General features: G+C 40.7%; 3 protein-coding genes across 6 annotated transcripts; all 3 read right to left on the reverse strand.

The window, feature by feature from the left end:
* Positions 1 to 291: 291 nt before the first annotated feature.
* sesn4 (sestrin 4) lies at positions 292 to 15,382 on the reverse strand. 4 transcript variants are annotated; one of them, XM_076103988.1, is made up of 9 exons: positions 11,044 to 15,382; positions 4,926 to 5,123; positions 4,578 to 4,760; positions 4,169 to 4,414; positions 3,376 to 3,490; positions 3,053 to 3,177; positions 2,522 to 2,688; positions 2,290 to 2,434; positions 292 to 2,199 (listed from the first exon to the last, which is right to left on the reverse strand). In XM_076103988.1, the coding sequence occupies exons 1-9, from the start codon at positions 11,107 to 11,109 to the stop codon at positions 2,110 to 2,112; spliced, it is 1,335 nt and encodes a 444-aa protein (XP_075960103.1). In that variant the 5' UTR covers positions 11,110 to 15,382; the 3' UTR covers positions 292 to 2,109. The 4 variants fall into 4 exon arrangements, with proteins under 4 accessions (XP_075960103.1, XP_075960102.1, XP_075960101.1 ...); XM_076103987.1 differs by having other exon boundaries at positions 292 to 2,434; XM_076103986.1 differs by having other exon boundaries at positions 3,053 to 3,490.
* Positions 15,383 to 15,520: 138 nt separating this feature from the next.
* Positions 15,521 to 20,902, reverse strand: LOC142963253 (UDP-N-acetylglucosamine transferase subunit ALG13). The gene is made up of 4 exons (XM_076103990.1): positions 17,879 to 20,902; positions 16,755 to 16,917; positions 15,881 to 16,019; positions 15,521 to 15,794 (listed from the first exon to the last, which is right to left on the reverse strand). The coding sequence occupies exons 1-4, from the start codon at positions 17,957 to 17,959 to the stop codon at positions 15,683 to 15,685; spliced, it is 495 nt and encodes a 164-aa protein (XP_075960105.1). The 5' UTR covers positions 17,960 to 20,902; the 3' UTR covers positions 15,521 to 15,682.
* A 152-nt stretch (positions 20,903 to 21,054) lies between these two features.
* Positions 21,055 to 25,105, reverse strand: rap2c (RAP2C, member of RAS oncogene family). The gene is made up of 3 exons (XM_076103989.1): positions 24,107 to 25,105; positions 22,857 to 23,142; positions 21,055 to 22,312 (listed from the first exon to the last, which is right to left on the reverse strand). Exons 1-2 carry the CDS (start codon positions 24,377 to 24,379, stop codon positions 22,864 to 22,866), a joined length of 552 nt encoding a protein of 183 aa, XP_075960104.1. The 5' UTR covers positions 24,380 to 25,105; the 3' UTR covers positions 21,055 to 22,312; positions 22,857 to 22,863.
* Between the last annotated feature and the right edge of the window lie 1,140 nt (positions 25,106 to 26,245).

A 26,245-nucleotide genomic window follows, 5' to 3' on the forward strand; every position in this document is an offset into this window, starting at 1 on the left:
ATCATGATTTCATCAGCAGACAGAACGATGTCATGTTGTTGAAAGCTTTACAAAATGCTAACAAATAGACTAAGATAAGATTTTTTTTGTCAAATGAAAATATGAAAGTGATTTAGCTTAGCTTAGTGATTGAAAATGCCTGCCTGTAAGGTAGGTTTAAAAACTGAGGGATTGCTTCGGAAACAGATTTGGTTATAAAACAAGGTTTGTGTGATTTAGTAGATAAATCATGTAAACCAGTGGTATATGTTGAAAGTATCCTGTAGAAGAAAGTAAAACAGCTGACAGCAGTTATTTTCATAGAGCGTCTTTATAGAAAACATTTCTTCACATTTTCAAAAAACACATTTTTTTGGCCTTTTCACTTTTAATTCTTTTTCTTTTTTTATATAGATCATTTTTTTTTCAAAAACTGCTCAAGTTGAACATTTTTTAACATCCATCTGCGTCAAAGGCTCTTCGCTGACTTGCTGGGGATTGCAGGTGTCTGATAGAAAACACGGGCGTTCACAGCCTCGATATTCATCAGAAACACTAACGACCAAAACCAAGAAAAACAGCCACAAGTTTTAAACGGGTCAGTTGGCGGCGTTTCTACGACCAAAGCCCACATTCAGCCTCCAGTCATCACATCCCTCCACTTCAGCAGCACTCCAGTTTCAGCCTGAAGGCACCTGTGTTAACAGCGCGTTTTGCTTTATATGCTCGATATGCGCTCGTTTCTTTTCTACATCCTACAGTTACTAACTCTAAACAGTCCGTCACACCTCTATATCTACTCAGAATGCAGCACAACAAGCAGGTCCTACCGTCACACCCAGAAACAAAACAAGTGAGTACTCTATAGTTTACAAAAACTATAAAAAATAAAAAATAAAGACAGAAAAAAAAGTGTTTTAACAACTAGTGTGCACATTGTTCTGCTTTGTAAATGTACCGTGGATTTTGACTTCTGAACTCAACCTCGACTCACGACCAGTGATCCACTGGCCACTTCTCATCTATCCAATTCATCACTTTACTGTGGCGTTTGTTTAATGAGCTTGACACTGAACTTCAGTCTCTGATTTGATCTCTTTTAAAGCACATCCATACAAATGGCACAAAAATCATCAAGCAAATGGCTCAGCTTAATCTTCTCTGTGGGAAACTGCTCACTGACTTCTTAAGTATTCTCATCGGGTGTAAATATTGTGTTTTGAGAACATCATTACCTTCGAAATCCGTGTGAGCACTGACCTGAAAGTAACAAGTAGAGCAATAATTCACGGAACTATCCCGGATCAAGTTACTTCACTCGGACGTCTGGGGTTGCGATCAAAAGCAAAGTCTGAAAGTTGGACAAACAGTCTGAAAATCTTCGTTACACGTCGTACAGTGGAGAAGAAAGGCGTCGGACCCACACACCGTGCGTCTCAATGTCTACTAATGAGCTACCTTGTATTATAAATATATAAAGTTTTAAAAAAGTGCTTATTAAAAGAAACTATAGTGATGTGATAACTTCCAGCAGTGTAACTGATGCGTTTGTTCTTGACCAGCATTAATACGAAATGTTAGGGAGCGCAAAAAACGTTGTCCTTCACGGTCCACTTCCTCCTCCAACACTGACGAGGATTGTCCAAAATATAACAGAGGCCCTGGTCTCCCATTAACATTCATCTTGTACAAAAAGATATCTTTTTTTTTTTTTGGGGGGGGGAGGGAGCATAGTTAATACAAAGGAGACTGATGAAACTATTGGCCACCGTAACACACCGCTACAACCAAGCCGTTCCTCACAGACTGAGTTGAAACACAAACCATGTCAAAATTAAAACAACTTCTAATAATTGCACGTAACGTTTAAGAGCCGAGATGTTTGATAAGAGAACAGAAGAATCTGCTGGAGGAAGGGGGGGGGGGGGGGGGGGGCATGGCACACTATGGTATAAATACATTGAAAAGCACATTCATGAGGCACAGCTGCTAAACGATGGAGCTGTGTGTCCTTAAATGTGCCGCTCTCGTCCCACTTCGCCATCCCGATGTTTAGATTTCTTCATCCTCGCGTCTCTGGGTCTCTCTGTACCGGCGGAGAGTTTTAGCTTCGTGCCTCTCCGAGAGCACTTAGGCAATCATGTACTGCGTGATGGCTCTCAGAGCGTATAGCAGCTCAGCCTGCAGCCGGGCCTCCATGATGAGTAAATTAACGTGTATCTGAAGGGAGAGACAATGAAAAAAGGGATTCACACAGAGCGCCAAAAGAGGTTTGAATGACGGAAACTTAAACGGTGAAGGTCTTCTTACCCGCTCTGAAGTTTTAAGTGGAGCCAAACTCAGCGGACACACTGGAGTTTTGGTGGCATCCGGAAAACAAGCCACAGCCTTGATGTACAGCTTAAAATCTCGCTCCAGCAACTGATTCACCTCTCCGTAATCATAATCATCATACCTGTAACCACAAACAAACGTCTTGTTTACCTGCTAAACACAAAGAAAAGTAGGCCTATGAGTCACAGAGGGTGTTTCTGTGTCTCACCGTATTCCTAACACACAATGGATGTAGTTCCAGATCGCCCTCTTCAGGTCGGGGCTGTGCGTCGAGGGGAGCGTAGTCACACTCCTGAATCGGTCGTCCAAGAGGTGCCCGATGTCCGAATACAATCTGTTGACTAAGGAGAAGCCGTGGTCCTCCCATGAATAGTCCTGCAGAGAAAACACACCACACACTCAGAGTCAGCGAGGTTTAGATTCTACTTTAAAGATCATCAAATATCAAAGTACAGCAGTGGTTCCCAAGTCTCCGCCAAGACATCTTTTACGACATAAAAAAGACAAGTCGACATCTAAACTCTGTGTTCTCAGCATACATGGAGTAACATGAAAGAATTACATGTTAAACCTTAATGAAGTTACATGTTGCAGACATCAGGATCATTGATTTAAAAGTGTGTGAAGTCTCTGGATGTTTAAGGCGTCCTGTTACACATCTTAGCACAAAGAGCCGTAACACACATACAAAGTTAACACCACTTGCCCGCTGACACGTTCACAAATGTGACATCCTCACCTGAACTCTAAATACTTGAAAGTGGTCCTCCTCTCTACGAGCAAACTCCTGATAGCACAAGTCGGGGTCAGTGATAAAACGCGTCGGGTCTGTGAAGCACATCATCTCCTCTTCTTCTTCGATATCTAAAAAAGAAAAGAGAGACAACGTAAGCAAAGGAGATGAGGAGGCAGAGAGAGTGTGGCTGATGATGAGTGGTGATTGCTCAGGTTTGACACCATGTGACTTAAATGCAACGATGAAGATAAAGATAAAGAAGTGAGTGGGATGATCAGTGTTATCTTGTTGGTGTGTATCTGCCTTCCTCTGCTGATGTCGGTCACCTGTTTGCTGGAGTGCTTGTGACTGCAGCAGACGCTCTTCTCTCTTCTCACGCTCTTCCTGAGACTTCTGAATCCTCTCCTTCAGACACGCCATGTCACAGCTGGAGTCCAGAGACTGTCGACACAAACACCAGAAGAAAACGCTGATGAAGTTAAATTAAGTATCTTACGAGTAACGGAGGAAAATAATCCTCATTACGAGAAAACGCTCCTCCCACTTTCATCTCATGTAGACACAAAGAGCTGTGTCACTTCAAAGATGATCTCGTATCAGTTAGCATTTAAGGTGAGAAACACATGAACCATATCATTCACACTATGAATTATGGATTAATTTAATATTTTATGTAAGAGATCATATCTACATAACGTCTCAAGCTAAAATTATCCTAAATCATAAAATCCTTTTGAAAACTTTTAGTCGTTTGACTGATTAGGACACTAAATTAACCGACAAACATTTTCACGTCACTTATCAAACAAAAACACCAAATAATCTCTGCTTCTAGCTTCTCTGTAAATTGAGAATCTTTGGGTTTCAGATCGTTGGTCAGACAAAACGCGCAATTTGCGTTATTTTCTTTTTATAAAGTAAAAAAATTATTGAGTAATTGTGGCAACGTTAGTTGCCACAGAATAACATTTGTAATTGTAAAATATTTCATTCATGATTTAACAAAAAAAAAAACGTATAGTATCACATGAAACATAAACCTTCATATCTATTTCCACTTACATAAAAAAAGGGAATCAAGCAAATGTATTAGTTTGAAAGACAAGACTGATTCGTTACCCGTCTTCGTGTCTTGTGTTCGGAGGGCGTGGCGAGCGACTGAGGCACGTTGGCGTTGCCGTTGGCAGCATCAAAGGGGCAGAAGGTTGGCGGGACACCGTTGGGAGATTTGGAGAGCGGGACAAAGTCCGAGTCTGTGTCGCATCCAAACACAAAGCTGCAGAGGGAGTGGCAGTGGGCCAGGATCACCACAGCCTGCACCAGCTCAGCCAGCGACCAGCACTGCTCGCCCGACTTCAGCAGCGTCTGGAGGGAACAGACACCAGAGCTCAGGGTCAGACAGGATTTATACTCGTTAATCTGCATCCCGAGTGCTCTTTAAGACGTAAACAATTCTGTATTTCTGTAAGTGATGATGGGCAATCCTTTAATACTCTTTGTTTTGTTAGCCGGTGTTCCTCTGCTGTACCTGGATGTGTGAGCAGGCACTGAGCCAGGGCTGGTGGGCCAGCACTTTGTTGATGTGGTCGAGGAGACGAAGGCGGGGGGGCGCTGCCTCCAAACCCTGCAGCCACAGAGGGTCCCCGCCCACCCTCAGAAACTGGGCCGAGTGCAGGTACACCAGGTAGTTGCAGTGATGTCGTGCTGCAGCCTGAAAGTCATCGGAAGAGAAAGTTGAGCAGATCAACTCAAACGTTAAGCGCTTGTTATTCTTTCATTTTGAATGATACTCGTATGATCCCTGGTAAAGAACAGCTCCCAAAGTCGAATGGTGAGTTACTGGGTATGTGTAAACGAGAACAGCTTGCTAACTGACCATAATGGCGATGTAATGGCGGTACGGCAGCGGCAGGGGGCCGTCCATGTGCAGGATATAGTGCTGTGTGCGCAGGAAGCTCTCCAAGTATTGGGGGTGAGAGGCCATCTGCTGGGACACGGCGTCCACGCTCCCCCTGCTGACCAGAGCCTTCATGAACAGCAGCGACACTCGCTCGTTCTCACCGTTCACCATCACCTGCAGACACCGGGACAGAGAGGAGGAGGAGGCTGGTAAAAACCTTGTGCTGCGTGTTGCTGCGGTACAATCGGAGGATGTTTCATCATTGTGTTCATATGTAGGATGCTGAGGAAGTAGCCATTAGAGCTGAAATGTCAATCAATTTGTCCGGTTACAGAAAATTAAGTGGGAATACATTTGTAGAATCTATTCATCATTCTTCTTCCCAAAATATGCTGATTCCGGGTGCTAAAATATGATTAATTGCCGCTTTTCTCCGTATTATATCCCAGTAAGTTAAATATGTTTGGGTTTTGGACTTTTGGTTGGACAAAACAAGCAGTTTCAAGACTTCTAAACATAAAAACAGTATCAGTTAATCAAGAAAATAATCAGTAGATGAACCGATAAAGAAAATAAACCTTAGTTGCAGCCATCGACAACGTCAAAGTTCTCATAGTGACAGTGATGAATATCTTTATTGACTTTGTAGTATAATGATTACAGACATGTAATCTTTGTGAAAAGTTACCTTCAAAATACGACATACATGTAAATGCATATAAGGGCCGACTGTCCTTTGAATTATGAGAACTCCGTTTGTAGCTAAAGCAGGTCGGCCCAGGAGAAGGTTGGACTTCAGTGTCCACACCACGTGATGGCGGCTCAGACTGTGCTTTGGGGTCATGTTACACACCTTAAAGCAGCTGAAGAGCGGCAGCCAGCCAGCGACGCTGTGCTACCAGCGCCAGTGGCAAGTGAGGGAATTCCTCACATCATTTTTTCTGCATATAAAACGGTGCTCAGCTGGAGGCTCAAAGACACCAACTCATCTCCATTGCAGCAGGGTCTGATGCCTCATACAGTACTACTGCAATACTATCAAATGTAGATGAGGCTCCGGGAAAAAGACAGATGAAGAAACTAATGTGAAAGTTGGGCTTAAGAGGCCCTGAAGAGGGAAACTCTGCAGCAGCGTAGAAGTGGATGAGACCAAAGACACAAGCATAGGTGTGACTGCTGAGGAGCCTGAGGCCAAGAGAAACAGACCCGTGTGGAGAGGGAAGCTGGACTGCCCTCGTAGGCACGGCCATTTATTACGCCTCTCGCCATCATACAACGGCCTCTAGGAAAAGGTGTTTGGGAGCTCGGCCTCTGGCAGTTCCCCTGAATGTGAAACCCGAGTGCACAGGGCCGATCAAAGCCAACTGGCTCACTGCAGTTTGAGCGACACGAATGTTGGCAAGGACTTCTTCTTTCAATATCACTAAATGCTGTCGAGGATTATTTCTTATGTCACAGATAGTCTGAGTGAATGTCGACCATTACATTTTAGCCTTGTACGGCTCTTGGACATTCATCACCATGTTTATCTGGCCGATAGCTGCTCGTGGTATTTCACTGCCGTCTGTAGTGGACGAGGGTTTGTTTGTGATCCTGCTAGAGGCTCCACCTCTTGACCTACATACGCTCAGGTCTTGAAAGACATGTTAACATACTACACGTTACACAAATCAATCTGATTATGATGTTTACATTTCCCTAATCTCATAGTTTATGAAAAGCAAAAGAGAAAGCATATCTATCAGACACAGAAAGATAAAAAAAAAAAAAAAAAGAGTGAACAAAGAGGGTTTGCACTTAATGAAACTGGCTGGGACACAAACCCTGAGCTACTGCTGTCTGTCAACAGCGATGGGAAATAGGCCGGGGGGGGTCCATAGAGCACACAGGTGCCTGCCAATCAAAAGGCCTCTTGACAAGAGCACATTCACGGAAGTATCTCTGTGCAAACACGAGCGCTGCCGATTAGCATGCCGAGCTGCAGAATCTACGCTACTGCTCCACCGAGCACTAAATGGCCCGGTCACTGAGGAAAAAAGACATCTCCGGGTCTACACAAGGCAGACAACATGCTTTGAGGTCAACTTTTCAAGGACTCATGTAGGGAGACCGCTTAGCTTTCTCCTTCTAGTCTATTGAATAAGCTTCGATTGTGACATTAACAGATTATCAAAGATCCATGTGAAACTTTTCAATAAACTGCTCTCGGTTCAGTTTGTAATACAAACACCGCAACACAGATTCACTGTTGTGTATCTACTACAACATGACTGATATTGGAAACAGGTGAATATTTAAGAGTTTAAATGTAAACAGTAACAGAAGAACAGTGACCAAGATGCAAACAAGGCACATGATGAATTACAGATACAAAATTTGCTCTTTTTGTGCGATACAGAATAAAAATGCAACTGCACAGCAGACAATATGAATCCAAAACAAAGAATATACCTCAGGTTTCAGATTTAAGACCTGCAGCAGATGTCCCAAATACCAACATTGTATGAAAAACATTTCATAAAGGGGCTACTTATGGAAAAACCAGACTTATAAGATCCCACCAAGACCACGACACACAACCTTATCAAAGTTGTGTGTCATGGTGACGCATTAACTCTGGGCACAACATGACTTGCTCCAGTGTTGTTCAGAATGTCCAGGAAAACACAATTTCTTCATGAGGATTAATTCAGCAAAAGGTTACCGTTAGAATAGTTAAAGCTGAAATCCCGTTTCCCCCCCCCCACAGGACAGTGTGTGAGACTCACACTGGGACTTACTGGGCTGCACAGCCTGAGGATAAACACTGAAATCTCACCAGAATACATGTACAACCAGACAATCTTTACACGTCAGTGGCCAATTCACTGTCATTCATTTGGTCTTCAGCCTCTCTAATCTACAGCTGAGACAAAAACAGTCAAATAAGTGACAACACTTACTCTTGTACAGAACTAGGAGACCAGATTTGTCCTCACTGGCATCACCCAATTGAAGAGGAAATTGGTTGTTTTGTGAAATTTCATAAACATGTCTGGACAAATTCTACAGAGAAAGTCAAACTGAAACAGGAACTAGTTGACGTAAGCAGTCGCACAGCAGGAAATGCATCCTACAGATTTAACTGCATTAAGTCTGCTGACACCTGCTATTTGCTAACATGAAACCAAAATGAAAACTCTAGTTATACAGTAAGTTTATGACAATGTTCAGTGAAAATTTAAAAAAATTCCCAGGTTTTGAAACTCCTAAAACATAAAAGGTAAAGTCCATCTTAAATTACATCTTTTTTTACTGGTTGCCAGACTCCACAAGTAAAGCAATCAATATTTCCTCCACATAAGTGATACATCCTCCATCATTTAAAATAACATTTTCTAATCAATACTTGTGATTAATTCACACTAGAGGAGGGTTTAGACTGTGTGCAGACACCCATCCACGCTGCTTTATCTTTATTGCCTGATAACAAGCCACAAATTCTGCACACAGCAGTACTTTTGATAAGGCGATACCCTCCTTATTGTCCACCCACCGGAAAAAAAAACACCCGCATGAAAAAGACAAGCGTGTGTGGGTGGATATATAGCGCAAAAAGACACATCATCATTTGAGCAACTGTATGGTATTACAAAGCATATTTTGGTTTCACATCAATACAAACAGTATTTAAGCTTTAAGGCTTTGTGCACACAAACCTATTAATTCTGCTTACAGTACGCCCAGCAGCTACCGATTTAGAAACAAAGACGTTTTTTTTCCCCCTAGTCAAAACCAAGCTTGAGGATTGACGGTGTTGATATTAGAGCGCTGCTATATTCAACTTGTGGCCTGGTTGCAAAAGATAGAACTCATAAAAAAACCTCCTAGAGGGCCTGTTGTCAGTAAAAATTCACAGATGAAGATTGATGTTTCCTTCCCAACAGAGGACAGGTCATTTCTTTATTGATCAGAGAGGAGGAGGAGGGATGAAATGAAAAACAGGGATGAAAAACAGGGATGACGTCACTGAGGGGAGGAAAGGTAAATGGAGACAAAGACGGGCTAAAACAGCAGCACTGTACGGGCAGGAATTTAAAAAGGACTAAGACTACGCATAAGGAAGTAGAACAATGATACCAGCAGTCTACCAGGGAAGGGTAAATGTGTCAGCTTGAGATGAGACGTGTATGTGTGGTGGTGGTGGGCTGCTGCAGGAGGGAGAAGGACATTCAATCTGCATGCCGGTTGAACCTGGAGGGGCTCCGTCCTGACAGGCATTAACGCCCCCCCTCCCCAAATGACCGGAAACACATGCAGCCAAGGGCCGGTTCATGCACCCTTGGCTGCATGAACTCAAAGAGAGAGAGAAGTGCAAAACAAACCAGCTGCAGCCCAAAGTTGTTTGGAGAGGGGAGGAGAAAAGGAGCTGCACATACAACATGACCAAGACAAACAAAACACTGTGCTGCAGGATAAAAAAAAAAAAAAATAGAAAGCCAAGCCCACACAAAGCCAATGAGTGATTGGACCTGTCAGAGAACAGGTAGGTAGAGCAAGGGGACAACGCAGTAAAGACTTCCACCGATAATCAGGTCATTCATTGCTAGTCTCATTCACGGACGAGCCAGGGGCCGTGCAGGTATTCAGATTAAAAAGCAGGTGCTCAAACGTGGGGGTGCTTTAATGCCAAATACATGTTTATTCCAACAGACAAGTGCTTTAAGTACTGTAGTTATAAAAGGGTTATTTTGCTTTGCACAAGCATTGGTCTCAATACAAACGCTGATTGTTTGTCTTCCAGCTAAAGACGGTTACGTAATCATATATCATATGCTATATGATAAATGTATGCATATGAACAGCAACACAGTGAGAGGGACAGTCAGAAGTAACCCAAAAATGGACTTGAAACCAGAGTAGAGGGTTTTTTTTCTCACATTCCTCCCTGTTTTGCTCCATTTCTGGACTCTAATCTGCAGCAAACGCAGTCTTTTAGGGACCGCACTTGAGACAGCGCCCCCCTTCTGTTGCAAAATGGAAAGACAGCGACAGAGGAGAAAAACAACTTTGATTGGCAGTCCAGTTCAGCCAGCAAAAAAAAAAAAAAACAGCACAATAAAAGTCTCCAGCATTTAGAGGAACCTGGTGCAAGAAAGACTGAATCCTCGTGGATTAAAAGCTATTTCACATTCACATTTTATTTATGGGTATTAAATGTCAATGCATTACTTCACAGCCACCTTAATAACTGACAAGACACTTTTCTCCCCAAATCCTCAGATGATGTCATCGTCACCTACAGATTTATATATCCTCACACTGCAAAGCTCTCAAACCTCGTTGCTTGCATTTTAACGTCAGTATTTGACAAAAACCGGTGTTAAAGTAAAATATAACCATGTATAAAAAAAGCAAATAGTTAACGCAAACGTTAAATCCTCAATGGTGAAGCAACAAAGGAAGACTCTTCGTTACGTTGTAAGGCTGTACATCACAGCGAATGCATTCAAACAGCAAATTTTGTTCATATTAACTGGCTGAATGTGACGTTACATTTACTAACGGTTACGTTAGTTTATAAACCGTTGACCGTGTCGCGAGCTTTAACGTGACATTTTAACGACTGGAGATAGAAACTACAAAATGTTTCTTGATGGCAGTTCATAGTTCTGAATTAAATTAATATAAACTACTTGTATTGCAGTTTTTTTTAAGTTGGGATTTAACTCTATGGTATGATTGCTCGATCGACTGTTAGCGGAGTTAGCTGTTAGCTTAGATCAGAAGTTTGGTAGCTAATTTACAGCCACTGTAAGCGAACTTACTGGTTGACAAGTTAAAAAGTTTAGAGATTTAAAAACCTGTAAATGGTCTTCTTTACATTGTCGGCTGTTAGCTGCCCAAAGAGGTAATTTAAAGCTATAAAAAAACACAGGAAACCTGATAGAGAGAGGTGGATAAGAGACGAGTTTCTTTGATATAAAATAACGTTAATCCGTTCAGCAAATGAATGAACGTTACCAGAGCTACTCAGCTAGCCGCTAGCTTTAATTGTGTTAAAAAACGAATTAAACTGTCAACAGCTTTGTCTCGTGTCGGCTTTAAAACCTACCTGTTTGTGGACTCGCTGGCACTGGGTTCTCAGGGGGTACTCCATTTTATTCGTACAGATGATCATTTTCCAAAAAAAGTGTGCCTACTGCATGGATGCGGCTCTGTCTTTTCTCGGTGCCTTCGCCAGCTAACAGTTAGCTAACAAAGGCAAGCGAAGCAGCAGTCAGCCCCTGTCCCTGAGCCGGAGACTGGACTGAGAGAGCAGAGGAAACCTTCCAGAGTCGAGCTGACAGCTCCAGTAACAGTGGGCCCAATCAAAGCACAGGAGGCGGAGCCGGCTCTCAGAGGCTCATATCCAAATGCTAATGAACATCTGCAAACAACAACGCATAGACACACACCCACATGCGAACTTCATGCCAATTCATGGGACGGGACATCTGTTAAGAGGCTAGCTTTATTAATATATAATATAATATACTGTGCACTTGAATTAGGGAAATGTAGCTTTAGGTAACCTTTTGTCAGACTTATCTCCACAGCGCTGTAGGCAGCCTTAACAACTGGGCCTGTTTCACAAAGCAGAGTTATCTTTATTTTAATTATTTGGATGTGAAGCCCCTGAAATCTGCAACATGGACAATACAATCATCTGTGTAATGCTGCTTTGGTGGGTTCATGGATCTGATGACATGTGACGTGTTCATATAATTCTGTGCACTGTTTTTTCTGGGACTGTTTTAAGGTGTGGGTGAGCCCCCCTACTTCAAATTAAGCAAAATCTTAAAGGGACTCTCCCCACCGGAGGATTGATAAATCTCGGTCAGTAACGCATAATAAACATTTTACATCTGCTGTTGCCGGGCCTGAGTAGTAAAGTGAGAAGTAGTCAACAGTTTGGCCTTTTCTTGTTTTGACATGACAGTGCCTCTCAGTCTGTACATAAAGCCTGAAAGAAATGGTTCTCCCAGTTTGTTGGGGGTTTGCACAGAAGCTCTGACATCTAGTCCACGCAGAAAAAAAAAATCTTAATTTGAAGTCCACATATACAAAATATTGTGGATAACATTCCAAGAATAGTAGAGGCTGTTAGAGCAGCATATCAATACTCTCTTTGTAATATGTCCATGATGTAATATTACAGTGTCTAGCCTACCTTTGCCCATGTAGAGTATCATCAAACACTCAGTAAAGAAACAATATCAAACAGGATTACACCATTGAAGCTAAATCAATTGTTAACATGGATTAATATTTGACTTTTCAAAGCCGTACGCGGTGTTTATTTGGGAATAAAACTATAGATAGATCTCTCAGATGACTTTGATGATACGTTTGCATCAAAGTCATGTAAGACTTAACAGGGGAGACGGTATAATATTAAGTCATAACAACGTCACAAAGGCAGACAAGTATCATTCATGTTTGTATCCTGAAGTAAACTAAACACACAACAAGCATTGATTACATGTCCACAACTGACCCCTACGTTCAGGCTTGCTTTGACCCAATTGTTACTTTTTGTGTGGACTTATTCAGTCTTCTCTTGTCTTAATGAATGGGACGTTTGTTCTTTATCAGACATTTTGGGATTCAATTGGTTCAAATCAGGTTGTTTTTCTGTCTGAGAATCACGACTTTCATTCGAATTCGTTTCTGTGTTTTTGTATTTTCTTAAGACAGTCAGTATGTGTTAAGCGTGGATACATTATTTCTGCAACATCACCATGTAAATGCTAATTCTAATGTAGTTCCCCAATCTTAAGAAATTTGTATTTTATATGACTTTTTCCCTTCTTGAGGTTATGCTTAGGTTATGCTTTGGCCAGTGTGACACTGATTACTGTGTTTGTAAATTAACATTCCTGATTTGCAGTGAGATGTCCACTCACGAGGGAGACACTAACAGTCCTATAAAACCAGATCTAATATCTAAAATGACCCATGAGTGATAAAAGTAAAGCTGACGGAGGAGCTCTGGGGAAAACAAGTGACACTGGCCTCGATTGTCCATCTACAGTATATTAGATTAACATGCAGTTTGCACAAACATCATGTGAATCATATGCAGTGGCAGGCAGAACCAGTCTAAACCACTTAGCTACAGTTCCAACTCATTCCGGGGAAACCACCAAACGAATATCTGCAATACGGGAGTTTCTCAGTCAGGGATTGAGCCTAGTTCTAGATTTAAAACCATATTTTAGGGCTGCGATCAATAACTATTTTCATTATGGAAAGTGTTTTTAAAGCTAAACTGATGTCTTCAAATTGCGTCTTTTAGTCAACACGCAGTTCAAAACCAAAAGATATATAAAATGTTACTAAGATAAAGACACGAAATTAAATCTTCACATTTGAGAAGCTGGAAAAAGGGAAATTGATTATAAAAAATATTTATATACATTAATTCTCTGTCGATTGACTCATAGTTTCAGAACTACAATATTCAATAGAGATATTGACTCAAAAACATCTAACGTCGACGAGGCTTAAAACTCGTCTGGGAAACTGTCTGTGAATCCCAGAAACTGCCAAGAGATTAACCAAACTACACAATGTTGGTGTCATATTAATTTGTCTGGAGCCAATGTAGCTGTTTGAGTCTGACAAGGATTGTGAACAAATTATAATGCTAACATTTCAGAATTGAAGCATAATGGCGTTTCAGTAAGGTAGTTTTGCCGTGCATCTTTTGGAATACGATGCTTCATGTGGTTTGACTCTTACTGTTTTTCTGTTTGTTGAAAGTAACTATTTCCTGAATCAAAATGATGTATTAGAACAGCTGGCTGGTGTAACCAGCATCAAAGAGATGTTATGCCTCTCTTTTTGCACAGAAATTCTTAGAGAAACAAACAGAAGGGACTTTCCTAAGAAGGAAGTCTGCCACCATTGTGGTTTATTCCACTTGTACAACAGTGATACAAGAGATTGTTTTCTTTATCAAGCTGCCTGATCTTCCATCTACATCACAGGGAATTTGGGAAATGAACACCATACAGTATCATTATTAAATGCTGGTGACACCGGGCTGTTAACCTGTTCTACCAGCCACGTCAACAGGTTTTTATCAGGTAAACAAATCGTTTGGCCTCAGGAGCAGAAAGTGGACAAAAATGTTTCCTCTCAACACAGTTCAGAGGTTGACGAGCCAAAGTAAGCTTCATGCTGCCTTTCACCATCATTTCCTGTTTAACAAGAAAATGCAACTAAAGAAATGTTGAATCAGCAGTGATACATCAACATGTTTCCTAAATTGTACGGTGTGTCTTCTGCAAACATTTAAAAGTCTCGTTCCCAGGCTTTGTTTATGTACATATATTTACCTCTTTCCTGCAGGTTAGGTGACGTTTACCAGCCTCTCACACACTGAATACTGAAGCAGTTGGTGAACTTGCTTTTCAGCAAATTGAGAGTAGACTTGATAGAAATAGGGTAGTCATGGCATATAAAGAGGGATTCTACTTAAAACATGACCTGGTACCACATCAAAAAACATCCTTAAAAACGGCTTACAGTTAAAAACAAAAAGACACCAAATGTCTGCATGTGTTCTTGCCAGTTTGGACTGGAAGAAGTTGGAGTGTACGTGCTGGGAGGGGTCACTCCGGAGGCCAAAATAGGTACAACCCTCCTCTCTGTGATGCAGCATATTTCATTAGTGCCTCTGTAAAGTAGAAAAAGTCTTTTTGTCTGCCTTTTAAATAAGTGGAAAATAGAAAGCGATATGAATATATATTTAGAGAGCCGTGTACAGTCAGTGTAGGATAGATTATTCATCTCATGACAGACTTAAGTGAAATATAGTGGGGAAATATACAGGATATCATTTACATTTTTACCTCATTTTGATTTCGAGACACCTGTCCTCCAGAGAAAGAGAGCCGTCACTGACGAGACGTTTCCAGACACGCTCACAAATACACAGTAGACTGTAAATAAATCATGCATGCCACACACAAACCAAGAAATACAAATGTATACATAAAAAAACACAACAATACCAATATGCTTATAAGAAGTGCAGTAAACTGTCTTGAAAGTCTACTAATAGAGTGATGAATACATAATCATAACAACCATCCCGATAACATAAATTATTTAAGAGCTATTGTTAGTGACTACTGCAACCTTCCCTTCATGCCACAAATACTAAAAGTAGCACATCCTCATTTAATGGACCCCACAACTTGTTTCATCCAACAATGTGTAGTTAGCATAAAGCAGAAGCTCTGTCATGCAGTCTCTTGATTTACAAATCATCAAATAAAATCGACTTAACAGTTGAGGTCAAGACTTCAGCACAGACAAAGTGCATTGATTGTATTCAATTAAAGAAGTCACTTACCTTGCACTCTGATCAGGATGAACACAGCTCTCTTTCTTACATCTCAACTCTCTGAACTGCTGAGTATTATTTCACTCAAACATCTGGTAGTTTTGTTTTACTTGTAAAAAAAACAAAAAAAAACAAAAAAAACTTTAAAACAAAATCTAGAATAAATCTACAAATAATTCACAGGAAACATAAGGATTTTAAATAAGACATATATTATTATTATTGCATACAAAAATAGTGTCAGATGTGCTGCGCAATCACAACGAGGAACCAAGTATCATGATCTACTAAAACATGATATTCTAAAGATCATCAAACTTCATCTTAACAGAAAACAAGCAGTCGGATTAAAGTTTCACTGAACACCGAGAGCTTTGTCGAGGAAATTCGCAAAATTCTTGGGCTGTCCGGGCAAGAAGGGCTGAAGAACAGAGAGATCCATCGTCCTCAGTGTTTCTGTCAGGGTGCTGAAAGATAAATCAAAAATAGCTTGTTACTTTTGTCGTGCTAAACAACCTCACACGTACAAGCTGCACATGTGAGAAACACATACCTGCACGTGCAGTACAACAGGTGGGAGTCCATGTGCAGCTGTCTGGCCATCTCCAGTTGGTGGTTGTTCATCAGCTTGTCATTGACGACGACCAGCAGAGGTTTTCCTGCTCCAAGAGCCTCCAAACAGCTTCCTGCTCCTGAGGACCAACACAAGATCCAAACATCCTAATTCATGAGTAGAACTGAAGACAGTCTGTGTTTTTAGTACCGCCGGTTTGTCGTCATTTTACTGTGATATAAAACTTTGATTTTCATACAGTGAACTTATTGTCTTCTACTTATTTTTTGCTGCATTTATGACGGTGGGAAGCTCTGCCAGTTCAAGATAACCAATAATACACAACGAGGAGTCCTGATATGTAGAAGTAATGGACCATGTGGAAGTGAACAAACACCACGGCATAAAAAAAATGTGTTAGTATTATAATAATTTATATTGTTTGCAGGTAGTTTAGCTCATAATACGATTCATTTCAACTGTTAACACAGCATGATGACAAAGAATTTTTGCTTTATGTTGTCGGAAACCTAGAAGACAGATTACTTGACACACACAGGTTTCTATTACATGCTTTTGAAAATAGTCAGCAATATTGTAAGGTGTATATCATTTGTGGTAAACTGTGTCAAACTGCAAAAACTATATGATCCTTTAGTGCTGCTAAAAGGTTTCAGCTAGTAGTTAGCGGGATGCTCTCTGATGGCCTCGGGTCGTATCGGTCTGTCTTTAGGCTCTGCTGTTTTAATCAACGGTTTTTTTTTCTGTTTGTGATGGAATAAGAGGAATGATAAATGAATATGTAGCCACTATTTACAACAGGAGAAAGTGACATGGTGGCAGGAGGACATGTTATTTTAAATACTTTACTCGCCTGCATGGCTGATGACGAGGTCCGCCTGCTGGATGTCGTCTGCTATAGAGTCTTTAAACCGATAAGCCTCCAGCGTGACGTGTGGACAGCTGTCAGCAGCTGGAAGAATAGATCCTCGTCCAGCCTGAAGAACCAAACGCTCATATCCACGAGCCTTCAACACCTGCGGGGAGAAAAAAAGAAACTTATTATAGAACTGGTCAAAACTTTCACAAATTCGCACTTTGATGTTGCTGCAGTTTACAAAGACCAAAAACCTGGATAATGGATTTGACATTTTAAAACCACTGTAAAGACTTCCAACAGGTGACGTCTTTAAGTGCTCTGAAGTTTCCCCACTGATCGTTAGAAACAGCAGGTCTGAGTCGCTTCTCTAAATGTATTTCCTTAGAACCAGCTTCAAAACCTGACAGCATCACAATTTTGGTTTCATGTTTCTTATTTTGTAGCTGTTATCGTTAATACTTATTGGCCACACCAGATGCAAGTATCGCTGTTCCCGGACAGAGCCAATAAATTACTCTTGTTTTAATACCTTTGGCTTTGAAAAAGATCATTTTAATTTGATAGTTTTTCTAGAATGAATGCCCTATTTTTACTCAAAATCCAGTTAGTAGTATACCACAATGGTGAACTGTATCCAAGTACATTTACTCTGTTAATGTACTTAAGTACAAATTTAAAGTACTTAACTTGAGTATATCAATGTTATGCTAATTTATATTTGTACATACATTTCAGAAAGTAAAATATTGTGCATTTTACTCTACTAGTTTTTCGGATCAAGATTTTACATAAAAATTCAATGACCATATAATAAAATATGATGCATTATTATAGATTACATTGCCTAATACTATATGAAGTATAATTAAACTAAACGGCCACCAGCTAAGATATAACATTACAAGACTGGTTATCATGAAAATAATATAATAATATACCACTGAAAGGGGACATTCTGCATAAATAGTGGCACACTTTTAAACGTGTTAAATGCAATACTTTAACCTGAAGTGGAGTATTTCTCTAGTGTCACTGTGGTACTTTTGAAGGTATCAATACGTTGCAGCAGTACAGCAGTCACTCTCCAAGCTTTACTCATAATAACCAACTTTGCTCACCTGCACGGTCTCTGGACACGTGACGCCTTCGATGAGATCATCGAAGCTCGTGGTGCCGACAGTCACAAACACGGTCTTCATGACTTCTCAGCTGAAACTGTTTTTTGCAGGATTTGTGAGTGTATTTTCAGAAGCCTCCTCTCACCAGCTCATCCTCACCCCACAGCCGTGGAACTGACAGCTACTTCCGCTTCAAGCCTGTGACGTCACAGTCCGTGAAACAAACACGTGATGCTGCCACCTCGAGGCCTGGAGCTGTAACCGCTTCATACGGACAGTGACGTGAGTGGAAAAATACTAGTTTGAGGGTCTCTGAGCTGCACAGCTTTACATGAAATATAATAGTCGAGAAATTATACATTATTATAACTTCTTTATAATAAAAGCACAGCTCAAATGTTCCTTGATATAGACTTGATCTGACAATAAACTAAAGTACCATCATCATCATCATCATAGACAATAGACCCTCTCTTTAATAGCTCATAGCTCTGCAGTGTGAACTGTTCTTTACTGTAGTTGATGGTGTGATAAGGTGACAGAGTACAAACACATTGTACATAAGATAATGTCATCAGAGGGAAGTTTCTGAAGAAGGACAATACTGAAGTTCATCCACATTATGAATACTTTAAGGAGAAGCATTCATCTGATAAGAAAAAGGCTCGTGCTGTGTTGGAAGTTAAACTCTGTTTGAAGGGGAAGATTGAAAAAAAAAAAACATTTCTGGTGACTGTCCTGATCTGCAGAGATCCAGAATCCAGTCCACCGCCATCCTATTTCTCACAGAACACTTTCCTGGACTAGTATGTCCCTCCAGACGCCTAATGTCACGTCTAAGTGGGAATGAATAATTGCTCAAAGACTATTTATGACAAGCAAACACACCTGCAGAGTGTGTGATGTTAAGACTTTGTGTTACTGGAACATGTCGGCGTACACCAGTAAACCTGTTGACGGAGATCCACAAAGGAATCAGTGTATTACAGTTTGTACACTGACAGCTGGGCTCAAGGTTGCATTATCACTGCTGCTGATATTTTCACCACATACGCCCTTCTTAGTGACGAGCTGCCTCGCAGGAACTTGTAGGTCAAAAGATTTTGAGGCCACTAGAGTATAAAGGCTGCATTTGGTTAGGTGAGTTTTCTTAAGAAGTCTGGGCTGCACAAGAAGAGAGCTTTAACTTATCAGTATCCCATATTATGCAATAAACACTATTCATTCATAAATACCCCTTTAGCAATTTAGATTTATCTTATTGTTGCAGCTTTCATTTGCTTTAATCTCATGCACTTTTTACACTGCATTGCATTTAGCGCACCAGATCAGCACTCTTAATGTCTTCAATTGTCTTATTGTGTTTATGGTTTTATGCTGCTGTTGTCCTCTTGTAGGACAAAAGCAATCTGGACTGAGCTGTATTTTCCAACTACTTTTCTGATAAAGCTTTAATAAAGAAAACCTACAACTGTTAACAGTCCCAACAAGTATAATAAGCTCCATCTCAGTCGGTTTCAACGTAAAATTCTGCTTACACATTATCACTAACAATATAAAATACAAATCAATCATTAAGCACCAATAATAATCCAACAATAAAATAGTAGTTGTATAACACTGACAGATGCCATTCTGCTGCCCAACCACCAGCTATTTGATACTTCAAGTAAATATTACTTCTGTTTTTACTACTGATACTGCTGTCAAGCAAAACATTGAATGCAAGGTTTCTGTTTGCAATATTATTTTTAGTATTTTTACATTGTGGTATTGCTATTATTACTTAAATAAATGAACCTGGGTGTCACACACACTTGACAAAGAAATGTTGCTGATAGAGGACCACAAGTCTCATGGAAAGAAAGCATTGAAGACTGTAAAATACATGTTTGATTGTCCAATTAGATATAAAATAACACAACCCAACCATTTCAATGACACTTGTGGTCGTTGATACTTGCTGGTGACCTGAACACGGACCGTGTGAAGGAACAAGCTGCTTTCCTTCACAGAGATACAAAAACTTGTTTACTTAGTACTCAGCTGACAACCCAGTGCTGCTTTTGTTTGGATAGATGTCTCTGCCTACAACTCTCTTGTGGTGTGGGCAGAGATAAACCCAGCAGGAACCAGGACAAGGCAGTCAAAATACGTCCCCCCCCCCCCCCTTCTTAAGGAGCTTGGAAGAGCTGTGGTGACCCTGCTGACTCAGCGATGTCACACAGCAGCAGCTGCCAGCTCTGTGAAGGATGCACAAGCTCAGCGAGCTCACAGCAGCTCCACCTGACAACCGCAGAGCGAGAGGAACCAGAGCCAGTCCTAAGCTCTGTGGAAACTACAGCGGCACTGTGTGTGTGACAAATACAAGAGGCTAAATGTGCAACGCATACACAGACTCCACTGCACTCTGCCAGCCTGATGCATGAAAACACACACAGGAGGAAGTGGAAGAGCTCTGAGAGCTGGTATTTTTAGACGATGCAGCTTCAGACAAAGTTTTAACTCTGTTAGATATAATCAGGGACATCTCAATATGCAGCGTCTTGCTAACTCTACATAGAAATACTGCAAATTAAAATCCTTTATGTTTCATTCTGTACTAGTAAACAAAGCAACGATACATTTTTGATCTTTCAAACAAAACAAGTGGTGCAAAATGTGGTCGAGACCGCAAAATATAAAATGTAATGATCATGAGAATGTTTTTTTGCAAAAACGTTTCAATGATTCATTCACGTCTGTATAAAACACTCACATTTTTAGTTATTGGTGATTGTACTCGTTCCTTCCATTCATACTGGCTGTAAATTGATCACAAACTTGGACAGATGTTCACTTGACTTGGGGAGGAGTGTGGCTTTCGTCCTGGTCACTTATAACTGGAATGACATTATGAACGCATTTGTTTTTGGCCCATATGGAAAGGAGGAACAATTACAGTAATCAAAAAATGGTCTAAATATAGATATGAGCTTGTGACTAGTTTATAGGAGGAAGCAGGTGCGCTTCCCCTGCACTAAACATGACTATTCTTTAACTACCACCTATAGTGAAGTTAATATTTGTAGATGCATTTCTGGCCACCTGATGAATGTAAGTCCAATATTAAGTATCACTGTAACATCGCTTATAGATCAGAGCCGATACTGAAACTGTGCCCAATGACAAAAGCAGAAAGAACAGTATGTTTATTACCAAATGACGACAGATTTTTATATCTTTGAGAATAAAAAAAAAAAAACATGAGACCAGGGTGCAACAGAAAATATGTAAGGCTCTGTTAAATCCTCAGCTTTAAAAACAATGTACCAGATATCCTGAAAAGTCACAAAAAAGCAAAAACTAGTAGTTTAAAAGTTTAAAACCGGCTACCCATGTCGTTAGTTTTTAATAAATATGTAACTATAAGAAAAAGAAAAATACAAAGTTAAATCTGATTAACTGTGCCAGAACTTTTATCAAACCACATTGCTGCGACTTATTAGATGACAAGAAATCAGCATCTCCTGAATTTAAAGCAACACACGTCATGTAGCCAAACACAAATCTGCACTGTGAGCTTCCTTTGGTCGTTCCAAAATCATTCTCCCACAGACCCCTCGAGAAAACTGAAAATGGAAGACCTGCGTCCACGTGATTCATGCCTTGTAGAGACTTTGACAGAATTCAGGCTAACAACATTAAAATGGCTCTTCCTTATCACTTCAAGTGGATTTAGTAGAACATTTTCAATTTTGAGCATGCATGTTTTCAGATGACTTTGGCTGCTTCGGGCTAAAAAAGGAAATTCTTGTTGTTACAGGTTTAATCCACAGAGTCGTACATCCCGTCTAATTTTTCCTAAAGCTAAAAAAAGTCGTTGTACACGCTGCTGTAGTTTGTGTTAGAAGAACTATTTCAGACAAGATTCTCAAAATAGAGCCAGCAGCATAACTGGGCAGCAAACTGGTCGAAGTATGCATGCTTAAAAGTCAAAATGTTTCAATATTAGGAAATACTTTGTCAAATTCCAAACTTGAGACACAATACAAGTAATAATAAAGTATATAATAGTGATTAAAGCAGCTTTAAAAAGAAGCTGCAACCTCACAAACACTCCTGCTTATTATTTCAGGGATACTTCCGACTAAAAGGAGAAAAAAAAAAAAAAAAGAGACTGAAATTCACAGATGGCCGTTCTCGCTCACTACAAGTCCGTCAGTCTGACTCCATCCTGGATCATCGAAAAGGCCGTTGAGGTTGCAGCAGTAACGTCTTCTAACAGTTATGATATCAAAAATAGGACAGACGTCTTTCCTGTCAGATGCTCTGTGATAAGAGTCAGAAACGACACTGAACAGAAACTTGACCGGCTGCGGTAAGTTTTAGTCAGTTTGTCCCCAGGTTCATGGTTCATCAAAATCCTCGTGGTGGTCCAGACAAATTATGCATCTAAAAAACAAAAAGAAGAACAGAGAAAAGCCAAAGCAGCTTATTAATACCACAAGTTTAAATAGCTAAAACTGGCATTCTCAGTGTGCAGCTGTGTGCTTAACACAACTTCCTGTTTTGGAACATAATTTATTTTTCAGGATGTCACATTTTCCTCTTTCTCCGGCTCGGCTCGCAGCCCCGTCTGTTTCATAGACTTCACGGCCCTGAGCTGCTCATACAGTTGTGTTCTTCACGCCACATACTTTCTGCCATTTTATGATAACAAGCTAAACCAACGGTTTGCACGGCGCAGCACCGCCCACTCGTCTTTCTCACTTCCAACTGGACCTCTCCTCTCCATAACACTAGACCGAAAACGCCTCACAGTCATCCATTTGTCACATTCCTCCTCAGCTTGTGAACCATTTTACATCGCAGGGACATTTTATCACATTTTTAAAATTAGTGAGCCACCAACTGTGCTGTGCTCATGAGCTCTTTTGGGGCAGCCCGTACATGAATGCAAGCATGCAAAGGAGGATGGGAATGGCCGTACTTGTACCTCTTTCTCACTGCACCACACAGGCTGTGCAGCACTGTTCCTGCTTCTCCGGCAGTGTGGAATAATTCATCTGTCGGACGATCTCTGCAAACAGCTCGTCCACCATAGTCTTGCTCTTGGCTGAAGTTTCGATGAATGGGCAGCCCCACTCTTGAGCCAGAGCTCGTCCATCTGACCCAGCCACCTCACGCTCAGACTCCAAGTCGACTTTGTTCCCGACCAGGATCAGCGGCACCTTCTCGAACCTCTTCACTCGTACTATTTGGTCTCGCATTGGTCTGATGTCCTGAAAGATGGACAGGGAGAGGATACGAGTGGTTTCCCATGAAAACCGTAGTTTTTGTAGCACTGAGACAAATAATCAGTGCACCAAGAGAGAGAAAACAAAATGCCGACATACTCACAGAAAATGTAAATAATCGAGTATAGTGGAGAAACAGTTAAAGGAAGATTTTAGTCAACAAATAAATACTACGTATTAAACATTTTCCTTTCTCTTTGTTAGGTGTAATTGACAAAAGCTTTCCATAGTTTGTAAGATTTTTTGTATTAGGCTACATAATGCCCTTTTAGTAGAGGAGATATAAGTATAATATTTCTATATACTACATGCAAAAACAGTATACAATGAGAATAAGAACAGCTGTATATTACATAATGTATACAATTAGTGTGTAGTATCGAATCTAGGACACAGCTTAGGCCCTTGAAAAACTTCATCACACAAATATTGCAGTCTCTATTAAACATGTACATTATGTTTAAAGTACACAAGTTGTTGTGGCAATTCACTATTTTGAGTTTTCTGTTAAACCCAGTTTAGCCATATTGAAAAGTTGAGGTAACTACGAGGCAAAGATGTGTTCTCCTTTTTCCTGCACAGATTCTAACTAGGAACCAGTTTTGCAGGCTTGATATCTTACGCTGTTAGCCAGTTTCACATTTAAATAATGTCAAACACTAACGTTTCTTGGTAGTTTGATAAAAAAGTCTCTGTGCACACAAGGCTTTAATGTCTATAAAGTTGCCTAAAACGGAACACCTTGATGTATGGACTGTATTTGACAACAAATTAACTATTGTACTTGAATAATAAAGTAAAATTTAAATGCTGCAGGGCTCTGCATTTAGATAGTACGAGTCACACCCTGTTACAGCGTTTAAACGCTGTGATGAACTACCCAGGTATGGACAGTTTAAGGTGTGTGGTTAAAGGTGTGTGAGCTGACATGTACAGGTGACGGGTGTACCTGGAATGACTGCTGGTTGACCAGGCTGTAGACCAAGATGAAGCCCTGTCCGTTCTTTATGTACAGGTCTCTCATGGAGGCGAACTGCTCCGTCCCCGCTGTGTCGAGGATCTCCAGCACGGAGGGAGACGAGTCCACCTCGATCTCCTTTCGGTAAAAGTCCTCGATGGTCGGGTCGTATTTCTCGATGAAGGTGCCGGTGACAAACTGGACGGTCAGCGCGGATTTGCCGACCCCGCCGCTGCCCAGCACGACCACTTTGTATTCTTTCATCGGAGCGGTCGAGGCAGGCTAACTTAGCAGCTAACGACTTAGCTAACAGCTACACTGCTATACTCGCCCCAGAAACATCTATCAGGCCCTTTAAAGAGCTAACAAGCGAACTGGAAAATGTTGGGCAATATAAAACAACTCCTCTTCATTCACATGAACCCAGGTGTAGTGCACATACTCTTCGCTTTTTCTTACGTTGCCTCGCTAGTTAACGAGTAAAAGTTGATGTCCGTTGACGTTAACTCTGGTGTTAGCTCGCGGTGACGCTAGCTCGCTTCTGGCTAAATTCAGTCTTACGCGGTCCCATGCTCGAGCCTCAAGACTTTACATCCGATCTGATAAACCACAAGTACCGGGGACTCGTTAACTAACTTGCTGTCTAGCTACAGGCAGCAAGTCACGGTGATACACATTACACGTTCCCTATAAACAACATGCCAATTCCTGCAAACACACACACCAGCCCGCCGGTGTCGCACTGGTTATGTCAGTCCGTCCGGGCCTTGTTCTGGTTCCGGCCCGGCCCGGCGCCTCGGCACTATCGACGGACACACCGCAGATTCAATATTGTAGTCCGAGGGTCCATTGGCAACAGTCTGTTGCTGCTCCAGTGTAGGTTTGACTCTGTGCTGGGGAGGTTTGATAACAGAAAGGAAAGCTTCTTTTTTTTTTTTTTCTTCCACCAACTGATTTCCTGAAGCTAACAGTCTCGTTTCCGCTAACGACAACCAGGTTTCCGGTGTGACTGTTTTCAGAATAAAAGCCTCATCTCTACAGCAGTGAGGCTTAAATACTTGAATGAGCTTTACAGGTGCTGCAAAACATGACTCCTATTACCAAGTTTACTATGATCCCATACAAAAGATAATTTTATTTGTAAATATAATTTTTACAAGTCAGATATTATTAACTGATTTAAGGTCATGCAAACAAATATCAATGGACAAAAAAACATTTTAAAAGAGTTGTGCTAGAGAGGACTAGTGGTTAAGACGCATACCATGGAACTGCAATGTCCCTAATATGATTTTAGCTGGGGAAAGTTTGTTACATGCCATAATCCTCCCTCTCTCTCTTCTCTGTATTTTTGCTGTCATCAAAATCAAATTAAAGGCAGAGCAATACTCTTTAAAAAAAATGTTTTTATATATAGCTATTATAATTAATGATGAATGTCAAATGTATTACTATTGCCAAACAATAATTTAGATTCAACCTATACCTTGTTTATTAAAGCTTAAATGTTCAGATGTGTCAAGGTAGTGATTTAATCTATACTCATTGGCTGAAAATCATGTTTTTGCTGTGTTCTTATCTTTTCTCACCTTGCTACAGTGATGTAGAAGTGTACTCCAGGATGTGTCAGTACACTGTGACATCAGGGTTGAGCGTGGTGTGATAATTCTAAGGTTGGTATGATTCATGTTTTTTTTCCTGTCTGTATTCTTTTCAGCACATGATGCTTTAAAATGTGCTTCCAGAATGATTTTGTCAAAAACCTGTTGATTGATTTGTTCTGATATTCAAACTTCAAACAAAGGCCATGACTCTGTTGAATTGCAGTTCCTTATACAGTATTTATATATACTGTATGTCTATGTTTCCGAGACATCAGACTTCAAATGTAATATAACCTTTAGTCATATAAATATCATCAAGTCATACACAGGAAAAAGCTCACAATTCAGGAGACACATGGAAATGTCTCTTTAAAAGGTGACACAAAAATATAATGAACAAAACACACCACAAGAGGATCACGATTATGTGTTTTATTGAAGGTCAAACAGAAATAGCAGAACTCATCATAGGCACAGTAACTTACTCTTAATAGCTATACACGGCAAAACAAATTGGCATGTAGCC

This window comes from Anarhichas minor, unplaced genomic scaffold (genome assembly GCF_050575085.1).
Source record: "Anarhichas minor isolate MPS153535 unplaced genomic scaffold, ASM5057508v1 ptg000028l, whole genome shotgun sequence".
NCBI lineage: Eukaryota > Metazoa > Chordata > Actinopteri > Perciformes > Anarhichadidae > Anarhichas > Anarhichas minor.

Excerpts from the sequence above, each read along its gene's own strand:
- LOC142963253 (XM_076103990.1), bottom strand. The coding sequence starts at position 17,959 with ATGAAGACCGTGTTTGTGACTGTCGGCACCACGAGCTTCGATGATCTC. Across the intron at positions 16,918-17,878 it reads CGTGTCCAGAGACCGTGCAG|GTGTTGAAGGCTCGTGGATA; the intron begins GTGAGCAAAGTT and ends TTCTCCCCGCAG. Across the intron at positions 15,795-15,880 it reads CTGTTGTACTGCACGTGCAG|CACCCTGACAGAAACACTGA; the intron begins GTATGTGTTTCT and ends TTTATCTTTCAG.
- rap2c (XM_076103989.1), bottom strand. The coding sequence starts at position 24,379 with ATGAAAGAATACAAAGTGGTCGTGCTGGGCAGCGGCGGGGTCGGCAAA. Across the intron at positions 23,143-24,106 it reads TCAACCAGCAGTCATTCCAG|GACATCAGACCAATGCGAGA; the intron begins GTACACCCGTCA and ends TCCATCTTTCAG.
- sesn4 (XM_076103984.1), bottom strand. The coding sequence starts at position 11,109 with ATGATCATCTGTACGAATAAAATGGAGTACCCCCTGAGAACCCAGTGC. Across the intron at positions 4,761-4,925 it reads GCCATTACATCGCCATTATG|GCTGCAGCACGACATCACTG; the intron begins GTCAGTTAGCAA and ends GATGACTTTCAG. Across the intron at positions 4,415-4,577 it reads GTGCCTGCTCACACATCCAG|ACGCTGCTGAAGTCGGGCGA; the intron begins GTACAGCAGAGG and ends TGTTCCCTCCAG.